General features: G+C 38.4%; 1 protein-coding gene across 7 annotated transcripts in view; it reads right to left on the reverse strand.

The window, feature by feature from the left end:
* Nucleotides 1–20,804, reverse strand: part of QKI (QKI, KH domain containing RNA binding) — a 143,842-nt gene extending 123,038 nt beyond the window's left edge. For 6 of the 7 annotated variants that reach the window (XR_011246706.1, XM_060029661.1, XM_060029660.1 and 3 more), the window contains exon 1: nt 20,107–20,804. Coding sequence is in view for 6 of the 7 variants with exons in the window: in XM_060029661.1 (XP_059885644.1) it covers nt 20,107–20,248 (142 nt within the window). In the remaining variant the exon portion in view is untranslated. The remainder of the gene's footprint in view (nt 1–20,106) is intronic. The other variant, XM_060029664.1, reaches the window with a different exon arrangement.
* Nucleotides 20,805–21,265: the final 461 nt, after the last annotated feature.

Consider the following 21,265-nt stretch of genomic DNA (forward strand, 5'->3'; position numbering starts at 1 on the left):
TGTATGTTAAGTGCGTGAAATTTTAGTTTTTTCTGAAACTGAAAATAAAGCTTTCAACGTACTAATTTACTGGACCAGGAGCCTCAGTTAAAATGATTATACTTCACTTCCCTCACAAAGGTCGAGCATAAAGAATATTATCTTTAGGGTCTATCTCTGAATTCTAAACTTGCCACAGCTTACTTAAGCCAAATAAACCAAATGACCAAGCACGTATCACTGACAAAAGAATAAAGAAGTTGATTTACTTTAAACTCTGCAAATTTCAGAGATGGCTAAACGTTCTAATTTATCTCCAACATTACATAAAAGCTTACTTCTCATATGGATGTTATTACAATCTGGCACTTAAAAGTAATTTAAATGAAACCACTTTCAATGGCAAAGATACAATTGCTGGTACTTGTTTTAATAAGAAAAACTAATACTCCTATTTCTTAATTTCTTACCTTCACTCTCACGTGCACAACCTCAATAAACTGTTTCCTAAAAACAGAGAATTAATTTGTAAGCCTTTTTTCTTCCTTCTATTCTTGCTTTCTCAACCATCAAATTTAAATTCCCATATTTTAAAACTAAACACTTCTATAATCCTATACTTAAAGAGAACACACACTTGTCACAGCTCTACTCTAAAAATGTACCATACTGCCCAGAAAATAAAATCTATCAGATCAGGGTTGTATATCCAAACAAAATCTGATAACCTCCTAGAAGAAATCCTTATTTCCCTTTGGAACCCAGTGGTTTCAGTAAGTATACTAAGAAATATTTTTATCTCCTTCATTGGTCTTTTTACATTCTAAACATTTACCATCCTCCGAAAGGCCTCACTTTCCAATAGTCACAAATAATTCTCTAAACTTGGACACATATCTGTTAACAAATACATATATCATGGGGGGAAAGTACACCTCAAAATACATGCAGCAATATAACCAAGATTCAGGGTTAAACACCCTAAATGCCGCATGTTGGATCAAGGGTTAAGTTATTCATAAACAACAACAAGCATTAGTTACTTAGAGTAAAAAGTGACAAAGTCCAGATTTCCCATAATAGAAATTCTACTATTCTGTTTAAATTTTATAATATAAACTGTTTAAATATAAAACAGCAAAAACTGATAGTTTATATGACAGATATTCTATCAATTCAATGTTGCTTATAAACCCAGATTATTCTGCATCCTTTAAGATTGTAGTCCATCATATAAGTGGCAGAAACATGAATTACACAGCAGATGAATGTTAAGTGTGGTAAATGGATTTCAATTCATTAGGCATACCAATGTGCTGAAATACAAAAAGGCAGCAGTATTTTAGAATTTTAATAAAATACAAAAATGTATGTGTTAAAGGCTTTATGTACAAAGCAGAAGCAATTTTAAACCAACTATCTCTAACTCTTAAATAGAACACTCAGGTGTTATTCATCTGAACTAAACAGACCAAGCAAAATACCCTGTGATCCCCAAGTTCTCCTCAATGTCGAAATGGGTGGGTAAATTTAAAGCTTGTTCTCTCAAGAGTTGCTTTACTGGCAATTTTCTCCCAGTATCAAGGTCTGCAATTTCCATTTGGCTGCCAGTTTGCGATTAAATTCATCACCTTTATTATAAAAATGTGCTTTACTCCATGGCCTGCTGAACAAGAACTATAAGGAAAACATTCTTCACTGCTAACAGCAAAATCATTCTAAGGCAACCACCACATCCACTCAGATATTAGCTTCCTCAACCTGATGCAGTAGCCTATCACTCACAGGAAAAACCTGTAACAATTGTGTAACCCACAGAAATGAAATTAGATTCTATAGAAATGCCATGCTTTAAGTTTTTTTAGGATAAAATGCAACCAATTTCCTAATTTTCACATTCAGTGTTACTGCAAGCAAATCAGTTAACCACAAAAGTCAATATACAGAATATTTCCAAATTCCAATACAGAGACATAATGTTTCAGTGTTGGATAATTAAGTATCCACCTTTGTCCTATCATTCAAAAGTTCACAGTTTGTACTGTACCTTAACTTTTACTATCTGGGCAAACAGCCAATGGTCAAAGATAATTTTAAAAGATATATGTGTTTATATAACACTTCTATCTAACTTTACTGTCTTAGTAAGTCACAATATAAACTTCAAAGGAAAAAAAGTCAGAAAAGAAATAAAAATATTTCCCAAATAATGGCATTAAAGCTAGTCACCATGTCGTATTTAGGACAATACTACTCACTTGTGAGATTTAGATTTTTTTAAAGATTATCTATAAAGTTAACATTTACTTTTACAAACTTGGTCTGTAGACCAAAAATTCAGATATCTCTTATTTTCAAGTAAACTTCACTGTATTCATTTTAGAATTTACAGGGGAAAAAAGAGAACTTAAATTTCACATTAAGATGAATTATCAGATCATACAATGTGAACCTGGAATAAATTTTCATTTTCCTGCTAGCAAATGATGTGATCCCTTCCCATCTTAACCTGTGCATGCCTCTGTCACAGCAATATAAGCACCGTACTGCGTTTTTTATTTCATTTCTATCCACTCCATTGTATGTCTCCTTAAAAACTGGACTATGCCTTATTCATCTTTGTAACTCCATCACCCAGCAAAGTGCTGGATTTTTTTTTTTAATTTTATTGAAAACTAAATTATAGCAGGAGTCAACATCAGTTTTCCTAAAACCACACAGGTCACAATCCATTCAATCTATAGTATTAGTCACAACCAGTATTTTTTAAATGGAATAGAACAGAAAAATACTATATTACATCAGAGGTAATACAAATTATTATTTCATGAAACTTTCATTTCAGCTGTTATATAAGTATATATGTATGTGTACATAACAAAGTATTTCTCTTTTTAGGTAGCATTTAAAAATTTAAGATATATACCTTTCTGGTTCATGTTTATACCATTTTTCTCATTCACTTTTATACTGTCAGCATATATGGGTTGGCCAAAAAGTTCAAACTTTTTGGCCATTTGGCCAACCCAATAAATATTTGTTATTCAATAAATAATGTTAACAATCAAGGAGACTCTTGACTTACAAAATGAAAGACTTCCACTTCTCACATCCCTTACCACATGTAAAATAAACAAAATTGACCCTTGAACAAAGAGGTAGATAATCCGGGTATAACTTATGTCGACCCTCCGCATCCACAGTTCCTCTGCAACCATGGATCCAGCCAAACATGGACCTTGTAGTCCATGTTTTATTACTGTTGAAAAATGTCCACGTATGGGACTTCCCTGGTGGCACAGTGGTTAAGAATCCGCCTGCCAATGCAGGGGACACAGGTTCAAGCACTGGGTCTGGGAAGATCCCACATGCCGCAGGAACAACTAAGCCCATGCACCACCAACTACTGAGCCTGAGCTCTAAAGCCCGCGAGCCACAACTACTGAAGAAGCCCTCGTGCCTAGAGCCCATGCCCCGCAACAAGACAAGAAGCCACCACAATGAGAATCCCGCGCACCGAAACCAAGAGCAGCCCCCGCTCGCAGCAACAAAGACCCAACGCAGCCAAAAAATAAATTTATTTTTACATTTTTTTTTTTTGCGGTACGTGGGCCTCTCACTGTTGTGGCCTCTCCCGTTGCGGATCCGGACGCGCAGGCCCAGCGGCCATGGCTCACGGGCCCAGCCGCTCCACGGCATGTGGGATCTTCCCGGACCGGGGCCGGGGCACGAACCTACGTCCCCTGCATCGGCAGGCGGACTCTCAACCACTGCGCCACCAGGGAAGCCCTAAATTTATTTTTTAAAAAAAAGAAAAATGTCCACGTATAAGTGGACCCCTGGAATTCAAACCCGTGTTGTTCAAGGGTCAATTGTACATTTTCCTATAACCTAAAAACAAACCTAGGATTTTTCTAACTCAGATCTTACTCTCACCTTCCCTCATTACCGTCCTTCTCTAACTGATCCATTTATCCATCCCTCTACTCTCTTCCCCTTTTCATATTTTCTTTTATTCAAGACTTAAAAAAGAACATAGTGTTTTTTAAAGACACCTCTCCTAAATTAATCATCCTTCAAATTTTAGATAAGTCTACTCTATCTGGCCTATGAAACTAAAACCTGTACAAAACATAAACATGTCTAAATATTAGTCTAGCAACAACAGAGAATCTGAACTGAGTATTCAAAAGATACCAAGTGGCTTTCTCACTTTCCCTTATCTTCATCTTGGACTTTTATCACATTGTTCTAGGACACATGACCTAGATATATAAGGAAAGGCTGGTGGGGGGGAGGAGGAGAGGAATAGTTTACTCTAACAAGTGACTTTAAAATATTTGTATAGAACATGGGCAGTCAAAGTTCTTATCCAAATATACACTAAATTGTTCCTAGACCTAGATTCAGCCTGCAGGAAAATGCTAATGGAGACTACCAAGAACCTAGGAGAACCTTCTCTGTCTTTGACCTGAAACATCAGTTTAATGGCAATATCACTGTGTGAATTAAATGCTTAATTTTATTCTTATTTAGAGGAAAAGTTAAAATACCCTAGGTAGATATTTCAAGCAATGAAATAAAATTTAAAATAATTAAGACCACTCATATCAGAAGGTAGTCACACTATGCAAATTATCAGTCATGACATAATTCTCCAAAGAGGGGATCAGGCCCAAAGGTACCCTCTGGCCAATAATATAACTTACAGATATACTTCTGTCACAAGAGCCAAATGAGCTACCATTTCTGAAAGCAGCAGTTTCTAATCTGTAAAACTTCATGAAAATGAAACTTCATGTAAATGAACTTCATTTACATACTATTCAATTAAAGGATGGAACTGTGATCTCTAAGATCCATTCCAGCTTTAAAATCTGAATTACAGAGTTTTTCTTTGAACAAGGACAAAATTTTTAATAAAAATCCTTTGGGCCTTCCAGGTGAAATGCTACTCTACCATCCAACCCTTGTACTCCCCCCCTTTTGAAAGGCTGCTGCAAATTATAAACGTCATCAAAATTTCATTTTATGATTAAGACTGCATAACTGCTGTAACAACAAAGAGAGCTAACATCTTATGTGCATAGATTAAAACAGAAGTTCACAGAAAACACTCAACTGGTTACTGATTTACAGACCTCACAAAACTACATCAGTGCATCTCAATGTTTATTAAACACTCTAACAAAGACAAATATTTTTCTTTTCAAAATTTAACAATTCCTCTTCGCCTTACAATTCATCAGTTCCCAAATTTAAAAATTTTACACTTAAACCAGGCATATATTAGAACATCAACATATTTCTATGTGCTTATCTATTTCAAAGCATGTTTCACTCTAACGTTTAAATTGTGAAGATTCTGTTTTTACTTAGAGAATTATACTTTTTAAAATAGCACATCTACATTTTTATTTAAATAACATACACTAATTGAAATAAAGTTCACTATTGAAACCCTTTGCGTCAATTGCTTAAATATAAAGCCAGAAAGGACACTTTTCTTGCTTCCTTCAAGATGGAATTTGAAATAGTCCCAAACTAAAAGAAATTTAACTATCTTTTCAAAGGGTACTTTGAACTGACTTGAACCAGCATTCTCATTCAAAATTAAGATTCCCAATTATTATTTAAACCTTCCTCTCTCTAGATCCACAGGTCTTTATAATCATCTCTCTAATATGTCCCATAATATACCCTCACACCACTAGTTCCAAGAAGGAAAGAAAAAAAGGAATTCCTTTACCAAGCAATTTCAGAAAATTCTTGACTGCAGGTCCTGGATATTTAACGTATCAACACAAAAGAATACGCAGCACTTCTTTGACTACAGAACGCTTCTGTTCTCAGACCACTTCAAGAAGCCAGTATCACATGGAATGAGTTTCAAAAACACTTCCCTAAAGCCTCCCTCAAACCACAGTTAAATTAGCAGATCTTCAATCTCTCCCCTCCAACCTAAGAGCACAGTCTTTCAAGCCATTAGAGCAAAAGCAAATGGAGAGGATGATGAAAGGCAAGCATAAGACAAAGACCCATACCACACATACAGACCAAGATATGCCAGCAACTCACCTTTAGTAACACAGCTTAGACTCACCATTCCAGAAATCACACTCACTAATCCAGATGTACCTCTTCCCCCATGCACCTAAACCCAACACAATCACCAACAGACAATACAGAAAAAAAATAAAACAAAAGGCATCGTAATAAAGGGCTAAGTAAATCCAAATGTACGAGTAAAACAGAACAGAAAGCCAGCCAAAGTAGGTATGTGTAGATTAGAAGAAGTACTGAAGTGGCAAAATACTGGGGGGGGGGGGGGGGGGGGGGGGGGGGGGGTAAATAAGTCACGAAAATCTGAAAATCTGTAGCAAGCATAGCAATCCATCACATTAATATACACTAAACATAAATATGGAGGCAGATAAATGAAAAAATCAACTAAGAGAAAGATATAAAAGGAAAAACCTTAAATGGGTCTCCCATTATCAAAAGGACAGAATCTAAAATCCAGGCATTTAAGCTTTTCTACAGTAGAGAATTACTTTCTTTCTCCTACGAAATGTTCTCACATTCAAGGATAGCGTTCCCTTTGTCTACAGCACTACTCCCTTACCTTTTCACCACTTCAATCTTATCTTTCAAGAGCCAGGTGAAGTTTTTTACCTCTTTTCCTGCAGCATTCCATAATCTCCCTACCCTAAAGTGACCTCTTTAGCAAGTCTTTAGTCCCCTCTAGTTTATATTACTTTTATTTCATGCTATCTACCCTACTCAGACAACTTGAAGGTATGGAATGAATCTGAAGCCCTGTTGTATTCCTCCTAACATCCCACACATAGTATGCATTCAAATATTTGCAAATAGAATAAAAAATTTCAAATAAATATGTTGTCATTAAAAGCTAATATGTGAAATATGCAACTCTGACATTACTCAAAAATTGCATGTCACATAAGAGCAATCACTTTACTGGAATGCAGCATCAAATGCTGATTTCCAATTACCACATTACAGAAATAGGTATTCACAGGGCCCAGTTACAACACTCAGTAACTTAAGGCTTTTTAAACAGTAAGTAATAAACTTCTGAAACCACTGATATTATCACCACACAACTTCCTGAAAGCAAAATGATATGTCCAATAGAGAAGAGTTAATAAATTTAACAGACCTCTATAAGACGGACTATGTTACCATAAAAATTATATTGTTAAAGGATATAAAATGGCAGGGGAAAATGCTCATGATGTAATTTATTTTTAAAAAAACACACTCAGTGATACTACTAAAATAGGATCCCAATGTTGTCACATCCATAAATGGTGGGGGGGGGGGGGATAAAAGAATGGAAGGAAATTCACCAAAAATGTTAAGAGTCACTATCACTGATTTATGGGTGATTTTCATTTTTTCATTGATACATTTTAGGTTTTTTCCCATGAGATGAAGATTATTTGTTATGATAAGAATACATGTGTCTAATTCCTTATAACAATACATTTTTAATGATTACTAGGAGGAAGATATTTAAGATTCTCATAAACTCTCAAATGACTATAAGAAACTGTCTGAAAAATGTATGCACAAAATCTTCCCCTGAAAAATAAAAATTCACATTAAGATTCAAAGACAGTATGCTATGATAACTCTCTGCCCTCACACCACCACGTTTCCCAGGATTCAGAGACCACAAACCACCCTGTTGTGAAAGGTAAATTTAGAATGTTTGCATCTTCAGGGAATCCCCGGCCGCCCAGTGGTTAGGACCAGGCGCTTTCACTGCCGGGTTCGATCTCTGGTCAGGGAACTAAGATCCTGCAAGCCATGTAGCGTGGCCAAAAAAAAAAAAAGTCTGCATCTTCAATTCTCTACATTTCAAGAATAACAAAATGGAGAGAAAGAACAGTCTGGGGAAAATGCAAGTTATTAACAGTTCTACAAAGGTACCACAGTAGATCTCTTCTTCTCTGGTCCTCTACATATAAACAAAGATAATTATCTATTCTTCTCTCATGTCTGACTTCAACTTCAAGTGATGGAAGGAAAAATGGTATTTTACGATTGACTTGGCAATTTAAAAATACCTCAGTATAGCAGCTAGAAAAATATAATTTAAATGCATTAATTATTAATGAAACACATACTTCCACAAATCAGAAAGTTCATAAGAAGGAACTTGAATAAGCAATATTTATTTAACAATTGCAAGGCATTTTTAAAGCAAAATTATATAATATTTACCTAACCAAAAAAAAAAAAAAAAAACCTGACAAGGAATGCTATAAACTATAATAAACTGAGATAAGATTACCTTTTTACTGCTGATAATTTTTTATTACTATAGTAAAACTATAATCTCCAAAAGAACTTTATCATGCAATGGTAAACTATGGCACACTTTTTTTTTCTTACTTAGATTAATAAACAGGAATCAATTACCTGGTTAAAGATTTTAGAATTGCAAAGATAGTATACAAACAGAATACCTTTAAACAGACTTAGTCCCCTTCCAAAACAAACAAAAACTCTTCAAACAACGAAGCTGTAAAGGTAAAAACTGTATTTCAGAAAATTGCTGTAATCAATCCAATGTCCTACACCAGTCATATTTTATATATTTTCTATAGCTAACACACGGTCTCTTAAAAAGACAAATTCTTTAAAGAAATACCACAACTGATTTACATACCACCCCAAATATTAAAGTCAATAACCAATATTTGTTACATTCCTCAGCAACTCTTCTCTTACAATTTAAAGGAGAAAAATTTCCTATTCTGGCAAGAGGGTTATTTCTCAACACATTTTAATCACTAAACACTGTCTTTTGTGTACTAGTATCTCCATCTGCTGGAACATAACTTCCTTACTACCAAAAGTTCTTAAGGACAAAAACTTTACAGTAGAGATTTTGCAACTACTTAGAAATAGAATTTTAATACTTAAGTTCTACCTAGGGGTTTTCTCTAACTCACAGGAACTTTAAAGCCTAAAGAGCTATCCTTATTCTTTTACTGATATTATTCAGAAGAATTTACTAAATTAAAACACTTTGCCTGCTATGTTCTCTTCTCTTCCTGCCCTTCAGGCTTAAGATACAAATCACTAGCCTGAACAGCACAACCTTCTCCTTTTAAGTTAACTATCTCTCTGGATCTTACCTCCATAAATATACATACTCACTAACCCCTGATTATAAAATATATTCTCCTCTAATTTCTGCTAGACATGGGGTAAAAGCTAATAGAAACAGTCAGTATAACAACAAAAGAACTTAGCTAATAAATGACATCATCAAAAGGTCAAAAACAAGATTTGGTAGGAAAAAGAAAAACCCTATAGATAGAATAAAGCCAAAGAAAGAAGGAAGAAAATCACAATCAGAAGAACAAGAGGTTACTGGTTCTACCTATCATCTGTAACGTGTCTAAAATGTATAAAAAACATTTAAACATGTTCAGTAGTTTTACTATTATTAGTAATATTATTTTGAAAGTATGTTCTCTACATTGTAGGATAAAGTGAATAAGTAATTCTGTCATTGTCAGAAACCATGATATTTTGGTGTTGGCAGAAAAAGAAAGATATCATTATAAAAGTAAATATAATGTTAAAATAGAATTGAAAATACAAACATGAATTTATTAATTTAAAAATGATACTGTCTAGCTCAGAAAATGGCCAATGGCCTGGAAGTAACCTCACCCTGACAGCAATCAACATGTTTAATGCCTAAATTCACATCTCTAATACCATTTCCATTAAAAAGGACCTTGGAGAAAGGGTTAATTCTAGCTGTGGGGCAGGTGAGCTTGGGGCATCAAACTGTCCCAAAAAGCAAGGAAGATTTCAAAAGACACAAGAGCCAGTTAGATTATCACAGGCCAAAATTGTGAAAACCTGAATATCAAAAAGAATATTAATTGCAGTGAGTCTATGAAGATCCATGAGCCCATAATGATTATCATGAAACACAGAAAAAATTCATTAGTCACCATTTGAGCCAGCTAGGAAACCAACACTTTACTTTGACAACCAACCAATAATTAATAAGAATAATCACCGATCTGACTTTTCCATTAGGAACTTATTTTATAATAGTCATATTCCCTGCTGATGAAAGAAAGCTTTACCTTTTAAAGAACACCTAACTTTACAGTGGAAGGATCAGTCTATCTCCACTCTAACCCAGATTATCAATTTTAGGTTCACTAACAGTAGAACCAGAACTGTGCCCCCAGAGCAATGCAACATTAAATACACAGTATCCCCTATGACATTATACTGGAACCTGTCCAATTCTTTAGATCTAACTGCCAAAGTAATAGATACAGATGACATAAAGGAACAAGCCCAGTGACAAGAAAGTTACATTAATGTCATAAAAAAAAAAAAGGGATGGTTCTAGATTTAAAAGACTTCAAGTCCTAACAACCAGATTCAATGAATGGTCCTGAGTCAGATTCTGATTTGCACAAGCCAGTTCGGTCACAAAGAATATCTGGGGGACAACTACAGAGATCTGAATGTGGACTGGTTATTATATTAGTTGTAGGATTAATCCATTTTGTTCAGTGTGAAGTCACTATGTAGAATACTGCTAGTTTTTAAAGAGATACCTAGGGCCTTATGGGTAAAGAAAAAATAATTTGTATGCATGTTTATTTTTAGATAAACACCATTTTTTTTTAAAACTCTAGAGTTTAAATCTAAAATGCAGAAAGATCAAAATATATTTTTGTTAAATATTTCGAGAAAATATAACAATTTCTTAAAATTCCCTAATCTCTTAACTCTCCACATTATATCCAAATTCTACTTCCTTAAATCCATATATTCTATACACTCTTTTTAGTTTACCCCCAAAGATTTCATTATGGCAACCTGATATAACCCAAGCCATCGATGATTCCTTACCAAACAAGCTGAACTATTCACCCTGGCATTCAAGGTCCATCACAATATAGCCCTGAATTAGTCTTCTGGCTCTGCTCTTCTAATTCTCACTAGTTCTCTATATGCATTTGCCATTCCAAGTAACTTCATCTAAACACACTTTGTGAAAGTCTTTCAATCTCCCATCACTACTGTTCTGACACCACTGCACTTTTCTCTTCTGCTGGAACATCCTTCAACCCCTCATTCACCTCATTAAATACCGATTAATAATACCATTCACCTATGAATACCAACCCAGGTTCCACTTCTCAAAACAACCTTACTAGACACTTCAGCTCAACGTGACTTCTTCTGAACTTTCAGAATGTTACTAGTGAAATGATTCTCCTGCACACAAAAATTAGGTGATGCACATGTGGATAAATTACCTTTCTCCGTTTTTCTCTTCTTCTCTCATACTCTACAAACTGCTTTGCTTATCTGCTTGTCCATCCTATCAAAAACAACCTTAAAATGTTGACAGAAGTTAGATGATGCAGCCTTAGAGTCTACGAAGCTCTTTTGCATATAATATTCTCCAGCCTCTGAGTATTTTGATTTAAAGTTTGGCAGGGCAGTTGATAACTCAATTTACAGATGAAGAAGCTGAGGTTCAGAAAGGTTACCTATATGTCCAAGACCACTAATCAGTTAACTGCAAGTCATGATTAAATCCCATGCCTATTTGTCAATGAACTGTTACTACTTTGCAACACAGTCTCATTAGCATATGGACAGAAACTGGAATTAATTTTCATCTTTATGCTGGCTCACTTGTGTACACATGCACACACACAGAGTCAACACTTGAATACGTCATAACAATGGAAGCATCACTGCAACAGTGGTGACAGCAGCAACACTAATAAAGAATTAGGGGCAGTTAATTTCAGAGTAATTTATATTTGGCCTTGGTTTGAAATTTTTTATTTCTTCTAATCAATTCTATCAGAATGATACAATTACTGTAACCCAGCAAACAAGTTAACTGTGGTTTATACTTAATTCTTTTGCACATACTTGAAAGAAACAGTGGATGCTCCAGATGTGGGCATCGGGAATGGGATGTAGGAGTTACCCAGTGCAGCACTATTTCCATTCAATTCATCATCATCCACCTCTTGGCTGGCTTTATTTAGTTGCCTACCTATGCTTTTAACCACCCTATGCTAATCTAAAACTGATACAAGTGTATACATTCCTGACTCCAATCACCTAGCAATATTAAACCTCTAAATAAAACCTTCCAGTCAGAAATGATTTTTCCTCTTGAGTAGTTATTAAAAATAGTAATAAAAAGAACACCAACAATACTAAATATTCACTAGATTTATTTGTACCATGTTATTTTAAGAGCTAAAGCTCTATCTTTTGGTTACTAAGAAGTTTAAGTGAATGAGTTGAAAGTCTCTTAAAACGCCTTTACTTTCTTATTTTTAGCCCTTTAACTATCATAAAGATTTACCAGTAAAAAATGTGTGTGTATATATATATTTATATTAGCTCCAAAAATTTGACCAGCATTTTGTTCAACTCCAACATATCACAGAATTAGCAAAACCCCCATTTGCTTTTTTTTCCCCTTCATGTTCACAACCTGAGGCAACAGCAGCAGTTTTCTAGTACTTGGCTGCGTTTTTCTTCTCTAGTACCGCTCAGGGAGTGGCACATTTACCAAACAGATCACCTTGCTTTGTGATCTGGACAAGTCACAACCTCTCCATACCTCGGTCTATGCACCTATGAAATGAAGACCTCATCCCCCAAACTCTCAGGTCCCTGGGTAGCTCTGAAAGTCCATGAACTTCTGGTATTACTTTAATATGCCTTATACTCAACTGCATCTAAGAAGAAATGTTTTGTATTTCTTCTAGTTCTTTTCACATACACACCTCTTCAAACACTCTCTGTAAAAGAATTTTGAGACCCTGTAAAATAGTATGACACTGAAGTAACGAAAACAAGGTTCCAAATAAAATCTGCCTAAAAGTTTGCTTTTTACCAGTGCTTTCCTTTCTCTTTAATGTAATAAATATATGTATGTTATACATTTTTAATTTCTCCTATATATTTTAAACTATTAAATGAGCTTAAAAGCCACGGGTTCCTCCAATAATCTGCAACTGACCAGGTGATCATGCCCAATCTTTACAACTCATCCTTCACAAAAGCCAAAAGCCAGGGGTTTATTTAAGACCCACTCCATTTTCCACTGTTGATATATAATCATTTCAATCCTGAGGCCAGGCAGATGTTACTTTGAAAACCTTCCTTGCTCTGAACTTCACCATCCCTAGCACCCAACCCCCAAGGATTTCAAGGCCAGCTCACATTCACTGCATGGCTCCCTTTATACACATGCATGCTTGCACACATGTGATCACACACACTCTTTCCTTACTACCATGGCCATACAGCATAGGACCACTTCATGGGTTTAATGGCATTTTGATGTTTTTCTGAGACTTCAACACCCTTGAAAAGCATCCAAATTGACAAATTCTGTTTTACAGGTAATGTGATAGAAATGTTACAGTAAACTGATTCACCAGTCTCAATATTTAGTTTAATAAAATATGTAGGTTAGAATCAATACATAAAGCAACATTATGAACATAAACACAATTTTGTTTATTTTATTAGACTTGATAGGATTGCTGGGTTTTCAAACTAAGAGTTTCTGCTTTAGAAAACTGAGGAAATGTTGAATACATTAAATACAGTCACTGCCTCGTTAATTATAAGAATTCTGGATAAATCACTTAACTTCGACAAGCTATATTATTTGTTAAAAACTCTTGACAGATTTATTTTAAAACACTGTTAAGGCTGTTAAGGCTAAAACAGAAAAGTAAACTTTTAAGAGGGTTAAATTTCAGTTAACTGAAAATGTCAATTTCTCAGTCTTCTAAGTAACGGCACAGTTTCAAATTAGCTTTAAGAAACACCTGTGTTTAAAAATTGCTATTTGTGTTAAATTACTGTAACAGCCACCTATGTTTATACTCAGCTTTCCTCTAAATGAAAACAATTCAAACAGTCCTTATTTATCCTGAGCACATCAAAGCAGCACTTAAGGGACAAGGAATCTTTCATATTTATTGTGCTTTTTGCAGAGTACAAGAACTACGTATCCATTGAATGTTGACTTTCATAGGTAATTGACTAGGGGAAGGTTCACCTATATAATTCCATAAATGCCAAAACTTTCAAGAGCTGAGACGAGCACTGATATACTTATGGACTGATATACTTTGTATAAGGACTGGCTAGAAACTACTGCGTAAGTAAAGCAATTTTATCTTTCTAATTCTCAGTCATATCGATGGTAGTCAAGTAAAATTAAGATTAGGCTCCTTGAGGGCAAGTACTGCAAAAAATATTGTAAGATTTCTAAAAAAATACCACCTTTAAGAAAAAAATACACGTACCTTTTTTCTAATTGCCAAAACTATCTGCTTAATCCCACGTTTTAGAGAAATTAGAAATGAGAAAAGGATTTAAAGTGTGAACCTATTTATTAATTCAACAAACATCTGAGATCATACATGTGCCAGGCTATAAGGTGGCCACCTTCAATGAACTAATTCTAACAGGGAAGACAGACACAAAAAGAGATAATAATATTACAATGTTAAGTATGATGGTAACTACATAAAGAGTAGTACCTAACACAGGCCGGGGCTATATTTATAGTCAAATTTCGTAACACAACCACACTAACAAAACAAACTGTACTCACTATGAAAAGTTTAATGCTATTTTTGCTTTCTGTTAAATGAAAATAAAGCTGTAAAAATCTTACTTGGACATCAAACAATCTAGCTATTTTGAGTCCTAAAACTGAAATGCTAATTCAAATAAAAGGGATATAAGCATTTCCTAAAAGTTCTCATTAAGAAAAAAAATACATTATTGCACTTAAAATTCACACTGAACTGTCTTAATGTCAAAAAAGGAGGGGCTGGAGAAAATGACTAAGTCCTGTCAATCATGTAAATAAAAAATTGGTACCTAATTCTAATTATGACTTCTTGGCATGGGCCCATGCACTATCCCCTTCCCTTGATCCTAAAATAGATCCTTGCATATCTTCACAACAGCTGACATATAAGTAACAGAAAATCGCTCAGTAGGCTCCTTAATCAAAAAATAAATCCTAACAATGGCATAGCACTTCCAACATCTCCAACTGAATAAAGCAAGTCTTACTTATAACTGCACCACTATAAATCAAACAGTGTATTAACAGCACTGAATTCTCAAGTAAATTTAAACGTAGTTCCAGTCAGATTATAAAAAGCTGCCCTTATAATCATACTGGTGTAATTCTCTTAATACCAAAAGAGTCAAAAAACAAATTAAAAACCTTACACTGGCCTCAAAAAACGAGCATCTGAATCATGCTCAGGAAAGGCAAGGAGGGATCCACTTCATGTCTTTTGTTGCAGGAATCTATTTCTCTTAAGAAGTAAACCAAAAGCCATTTGTTCTTATGGAAAACTGATGCACTTCAATCAGCTTCAGGACTGTGACTACTAGGGGGATAATCACAGAAATAAGATACGTACAAAGCACTGAAAAGGCAAAATTAACTTGTTTTCACTTGATTTTCTCAAAGCCATTTAAGAAAAGGTGCTCATACCAAGCACAGTAGCAAATGTGATTAGCAGAGACCTATTTCCATTAAATCAATTACGTTATATCCTTGGTAGTACAGATTTACTACAAAGCATGTAAACTAGATAATGTTAAGAAAGAGAAGTCACCTACATCATAGTATGTACATGCGTTTTGAATACACAGCCGGCCCACAGGAGTAGAGTTTCGAAAATTCAGAATAAATGTTGAATAAATGACCCGTGATACAAATTCTCATTTCCATTATTACCTTACTATAGCTGCTGACACCTCCTGGGTGAGGAGCAAAAAGGAAAATGTAAAGAACTGATTACAAATACTGGCTTCCTTCTTATCACTAATAAGTCAAAGGACTGTGTGTACAAAAACACAACCTTTTGCTCCTAAACAACAGATTAATTACTTCAACTTAAATAAAATCTGTTTGTCACAGATAATGGTTACTGTCAACAAGGCTTCTTCGGGGGGGGGGGGGGGGGGGACCCAAAACTATAGTAAACTTATACAGCAAAATTCCTCTCAATACCAAGAAATAACCATATAATTTTTAGACTGATCAACATTTCTAAAGAAAAAAAAGAAAAGAAAGAAAATTGAAGTGCAGGAAAACTGAGAATGATACATTCAATAATGAATGCATAACAAATGGAAATTAACATGGAAAAATGTTCACTAGTAAAGCAAATTTTAATTTAAAATACTTTTTGCCCTCATTTTCAAGGGAGAGGGAACAGGGAGAGAAAATAAATTGAGGTCAAAAAGAAAACTTACATCCTCCCTCACTCCAAAAAAGACCATGAAAAAGTGAATTTTTCAAATCAGTAATGCAGACTCTAATCTAACACGTTTGCTCACTTTTTCTGAGCCACACACTGATTTTTCAATTATTCACAATAAAAAGATTTAGGCTAGCCTTCCTCATAAACCACACTATATATTCGTTAATTTTCGTATCTAAGACTGAAAAATCAGAATCTAATTTTAATATTCCTAGATCTCCATTTCCCCCTATTTGGGATTTTTAAGTCAAACTGATTTTATTTTTACTTTTACACCATCTCAATTCTAAACTGCAATACTTTATTTAAACAATTTGCATTCAAATACTGTTCCTGTGTTCCTGCTTAAGTTTCATTTTCACGACAAAGAAAGGTTTCCAAAAAAAAAAACCCTAATAATAGCTATTCTTTCCCATGGATGGATGGTCCCAGGGTTCAGTGGAAAACTCCTCTTTAAAGGCAGAGCAGTTTAACACTTTTAAACCTTGGTTTTATCTGTAATCGTCTCTATTGTCAACGAAGGATTAAGTATCGGAATTATAAACTGAATTTATGTCATTCATATGACTGGTCCAACCTAGAATGCATTCACAACCTAAAAAATCAACCAGGTTGACGCTACTTGGGAGAAAAGCTGACAACCCCTCCCCCACCCCGCAAAAAAACAGAAAACAAAGAAAGATTGTTCACAGTCCATAGTTAAAATATAGGCTAAAGGTTAACTTGGCATAAAATTAAAATGTTCAGTCTAAAGCATTCAAGTTTTAATCAACCAAAAAAATCCAGAGCACAGAAATCCCAAATGGGTAACCAGCCAAATAAAAACTCTCAAACTGACAAGGAAATTTTTCAAAAGCTTACTTTTGAAAAATATTTCAAAATCGCTACTCATTCAAAACTTCTAATTATCAGAAGACGCATCTACTGTATCCAAGTACAGTATCTTAACTCGATTAAACTAATCACTAAAGTAAAATTTACAGTTTTAACTAAATTTAAAAACAATTTTTCAGCCAATCATATGGACAAAGGAAATTAGAATTCCTAACCACAAACAGAAGTCATGATTAATTTATTTGGGACAATGACAGGCCACAAAGAGGTAAAGCACAACTTGCCAAATTTCAGAATTAAGTCACCCAGCATGGATAAAACGTGATGCACTTCAGAAACCAATATTTTTCTTAAGTCAAAATACGTTTATAATAAGGCTAACAATTACAGGAAGCAGCTTATTCCACACTAAGGAATAATCCCTTTTCCTGTGTGTTTGTACTGGTCTGATAAAAAACAATCAAACTTCCTAGTCATTATGCTGCCCCTTTTTAAACATCCTAGCTATTATACAGAAGCAATCTTTACGCTGGGGAGTTGAAAAGGCTAAAACTCAAGACAGAACTGAGACAAGAGATGGAGTAAACCATAATGAAAGGGAAAAAATAGATGTTATTTAGAATATATCATCCTCAACCAGTGGTCTCCAACATTTAAAACTCAAATGGTTGCTATTTCCAGGCGAAGAGAAACGAACAAACCTTTGTTAGAAATAATGACATAACTGGAATTCTAAATTCAGAAGATTAAAAATTACCAAATCAAAGGTTAGAAACTTTTTAACAGAACCAACTCCAAATTATCATTGAGAGATTTCAGACCAACATAAAAGTACAAATGAGAACCCTTTCAGAACTAATCAGAGAAACTCAAATTATTTACTTCAAATAGTGCAAATGAGAAAATATTTCCAAACTTTTTAATAATCTCCTACGCTGTTTGAATTCAACATTTTAATTCAAAGAATGCAATTTAACTTTAACCCTAATATTGTCAAAACCTGTTTTCATTTTAATGGTTATAAAGGATTCCTTCTGTACAACTGTGCTTAAAGAAAAAACAAAAATTTTTGCTCATACTACCAAAACTTTAACTGCACCAAAATATGCCAAGAAGAAAATATAGCGTATTACTTCTGCAATGTAATAAAATTGTTCCAATAATTTGAAAGGAAGTGTTTTCAAAGTTTTCAAATACGTATATGGACACAAAACGACAAATGAAATGACCTATGATTTAAGTTTCAACTAAATTTAATATAGGTCAGGTAATTGAGTATGTTACATATTTTGCTCCAAACATTTCTCATGTTTAAAAAAAATAACTGGCGCCCCTTAGCGCCCACATTTGGAAATACTCAATTTAAGAGTTCCAGCAATTTTTTTTTTTTTTGACATTCCAGAAAGTTTTCTGCCTCCACAATCTTTCAAATGCCAACACAAATAGGAAAAGCAGAACCCCTTAAAGGGACAGCTCAGATTTTCTCCGGAACAATTTCGTGTTAGCAGATTTGCTGTTTCAACTACGGAAAAAGTCCATTTCAATATGGGCTACTGCTGTATGTTCTAACATATGTAGGCAAAAAAACAAGTACGCAGTAATAGCTAACAGTTTTGTACTTTTAAAGTTGTTTCTATGACTTTCTTGACAACAAAAGCTTCTGGGATTCTTCTTGAACCACCTTTTAACACGGAGACATTTCCGGTCTTTTGTTCTTTCCTGACATTCCAACTCTAACCTGCAGATTCCTTTCCCCCAGCTCTATTGTAAAAACTCTTCTCAAAATTCTTACGAAAAAATCTAAAATCCCCTGCTCATCGCTATAAAGGACAGTTTTCCGTTTTCTTTAAGCAGTCCTCCGGTGATGCTTCTAAGCAGAAGAAACTCCTCGCTACTTGATTTTCAAAATAAACATTTTTGTTGGTCATGTTTTTTCCTAGGCGTCCCCAGAAATGCACAGCCACCAGACGCGAATCGTCCCGGTCACTGCTTAAGACCTTGTTAAAGTAATCCCAGAGTTGGCCAAAATTAATCTTCTCGTCATTCTTCGCTCGCCACAGCTCTCCGCCAACAAAGCTTTGCTGCGAACTTCTACTCGTTTTTATCTTGGCCCTTTCAAACGTCTTGGCTTCCCGTCCTAGCAGCCGAGGCGGCGGCGCCCTCGGGAGAAGGCTCTCCGCCGAAGTTCTTTCGGACGCGGGATTACGTTTACATGTGTCCTCGCGGTATTTCGCGTTCACACCCCCACCCCCAAAAGTGAAGTTCAACTCCCGAACACTTCTCGCTTCCCCAAACAAAAGGATAAAAAGTGCTTTCCGCTGTCATTTTGTCCTCGCCTTCGGCTGCATCAGCAGTACTTTCGGTATGCTCTGAAATTCCTTTAAATTAACCAGCCCCACACTACTCCCCTCGAGTACTCCAAGCTACACAAACTTCAAAAAAAACCACAAGCCACACTGGACTTCCCACTCCGGGAGCCGCCGGCGACCTCTGGGAGGGCCCCCTCAGGGAGCGACCCCGAGGCCGGTGTCCTTCAGGCGCCCCCGGGGCGCGGGGCGGGCGAGGCCGGGCTGCTCCCCGGGAGGCCCGCGCAGCTCGGGGCCGTCGCGGTGCTAGAGGCCGGGCCGGGAGCCGGGGGCCCTGCAGCCTCCCCCAGCGCACCCGCTTGGGCGCCGGCGGTGAGGGGTCCCGGAGCCGGGGCCCCGCGTCCGGGGGGGCGTCCCGCCGGCGGGGCCCGCCCGCCGCACCCCGCGAGCCCAGCTCGGCGCCGCCTCCTCGCGCCCCGCCCGGGCCTCGCCGTCCCCAGGCGCACGGTCCCCACCGGCCACCTTCCCGCCCTCCCCATACTCCGGCGGGCGTCGGGTCCCGGGAAGAGGGGCCGCCGCCCCGGCGCGGGCCGCGAGGGGCCGGCGAGGCGACTCACCTTCGTCCAGCAGCCGCTCGAGGTGGTTGAAGATCCCGCAGAAGTTGGGCAGGCTGCTCATGAGCTTCTTGTCGTTCATCAGCTGCATCAGGTAATCTGGGGTGGGCTTCGGCTTCTCCTTCGTTTCCATTTCCCCGACCATATTCCAGGCTCCTCAGCTCACTCCGCCCGCCGCCGCCGCCGCCGCCGGAGAGGAGGGAGGGGCGGGGAGCCCCGGCAGCCGGCCGCTCCGGACTCGGCGTCCCGCTCCGCTCCGCTCCCGCGCCGGGCGCCGGGGCGGCCGGACCGCGCGCTCACCGCGCTCTCCCCGCGCTCTCCCCGCCCCCGCAGGCACTTTCCGCCCGCGGCCCGACGCGCTCCCGACCCGCCGCCGCTCCTCGGCCGCCGGCTCGGCGCGTCGCTCACGAGGCCGGCGGGCGGGAGGCGGGTCTCCGCGGGCCGAGTGCGGGCGCGGGCCGCTCGGCGCCGGACGAAGAGGAGCCGGGCCGCCGCCTCTCGCTCGGCTGGTCGCGCCCGTTCAGCCGCCGCCTCTGCCGCGGGCTTGGGGTCTCTCTGGGCTGGTCTCCGCCGCGGCCGCCTCTGCCGCTGCCGCCGCGCTCTGACTCCGCTCCTCCTCTTCCTCCTCCTCCTCGCCGCCTCCTCCTCCTCCTCACTCACTTGGCGGCGGAGTTCGCCTCAGTTCAGGCGGCGCTGCCAACGGCGGCGGCGGCGGCGGCGGCGCGGGGGGAGGGGCGGCGACGCGGGGAGGGCCGGGGGCGGGGGGCGGGCGGCAGGCGGGGCCAAGCAGGGCGGCCGTTAGCTGGGCCCGGCCGGCGCGCTCCTCCCCCTCCCGCCGCCGCCGCCGCCGCCGCCCCCCGCAGCCCCCCGGCCCAGGCGCCGCCGCCGTCGCCGCCGCGCCGTCTCCCTCCGGCGGGGTGGGCGGCCTGAAGGGTCGGCGGCGCACGGCGTGACGGAGGCGGCGCACGAGGAGCCCGGCCTGGGCGCCGGGCCGGGGTCGCCGCCCCGGGCGAGCGAGAGCGGAGGGAGGGGCCGGTGCTGGGCCGAAAGACGAGGGAGGGGGCTGGGTGGCTGTGCTTTCCACTGGGGCGGGGGCGCGGGGGGCGCCGCCTCTCGCTCCCCGCCGCCGGGCCGGCTCATGTGGCGGGCGCGGTCTGGCTGT

This window comes from Delphinus delphis, chromosome 14 (genome assembly GCF_949987515.2).
Source record: "Delphinus delphis chromosome 14, mDelDel1.2, whole genome shotgun sequence".
Classification (NCBI taxonomy): Eukaryota; Metazoa; Chordata; class Mammalia; order Artiodactyla; family Delphinidae; genus Delphinus; species Delphinus delphis.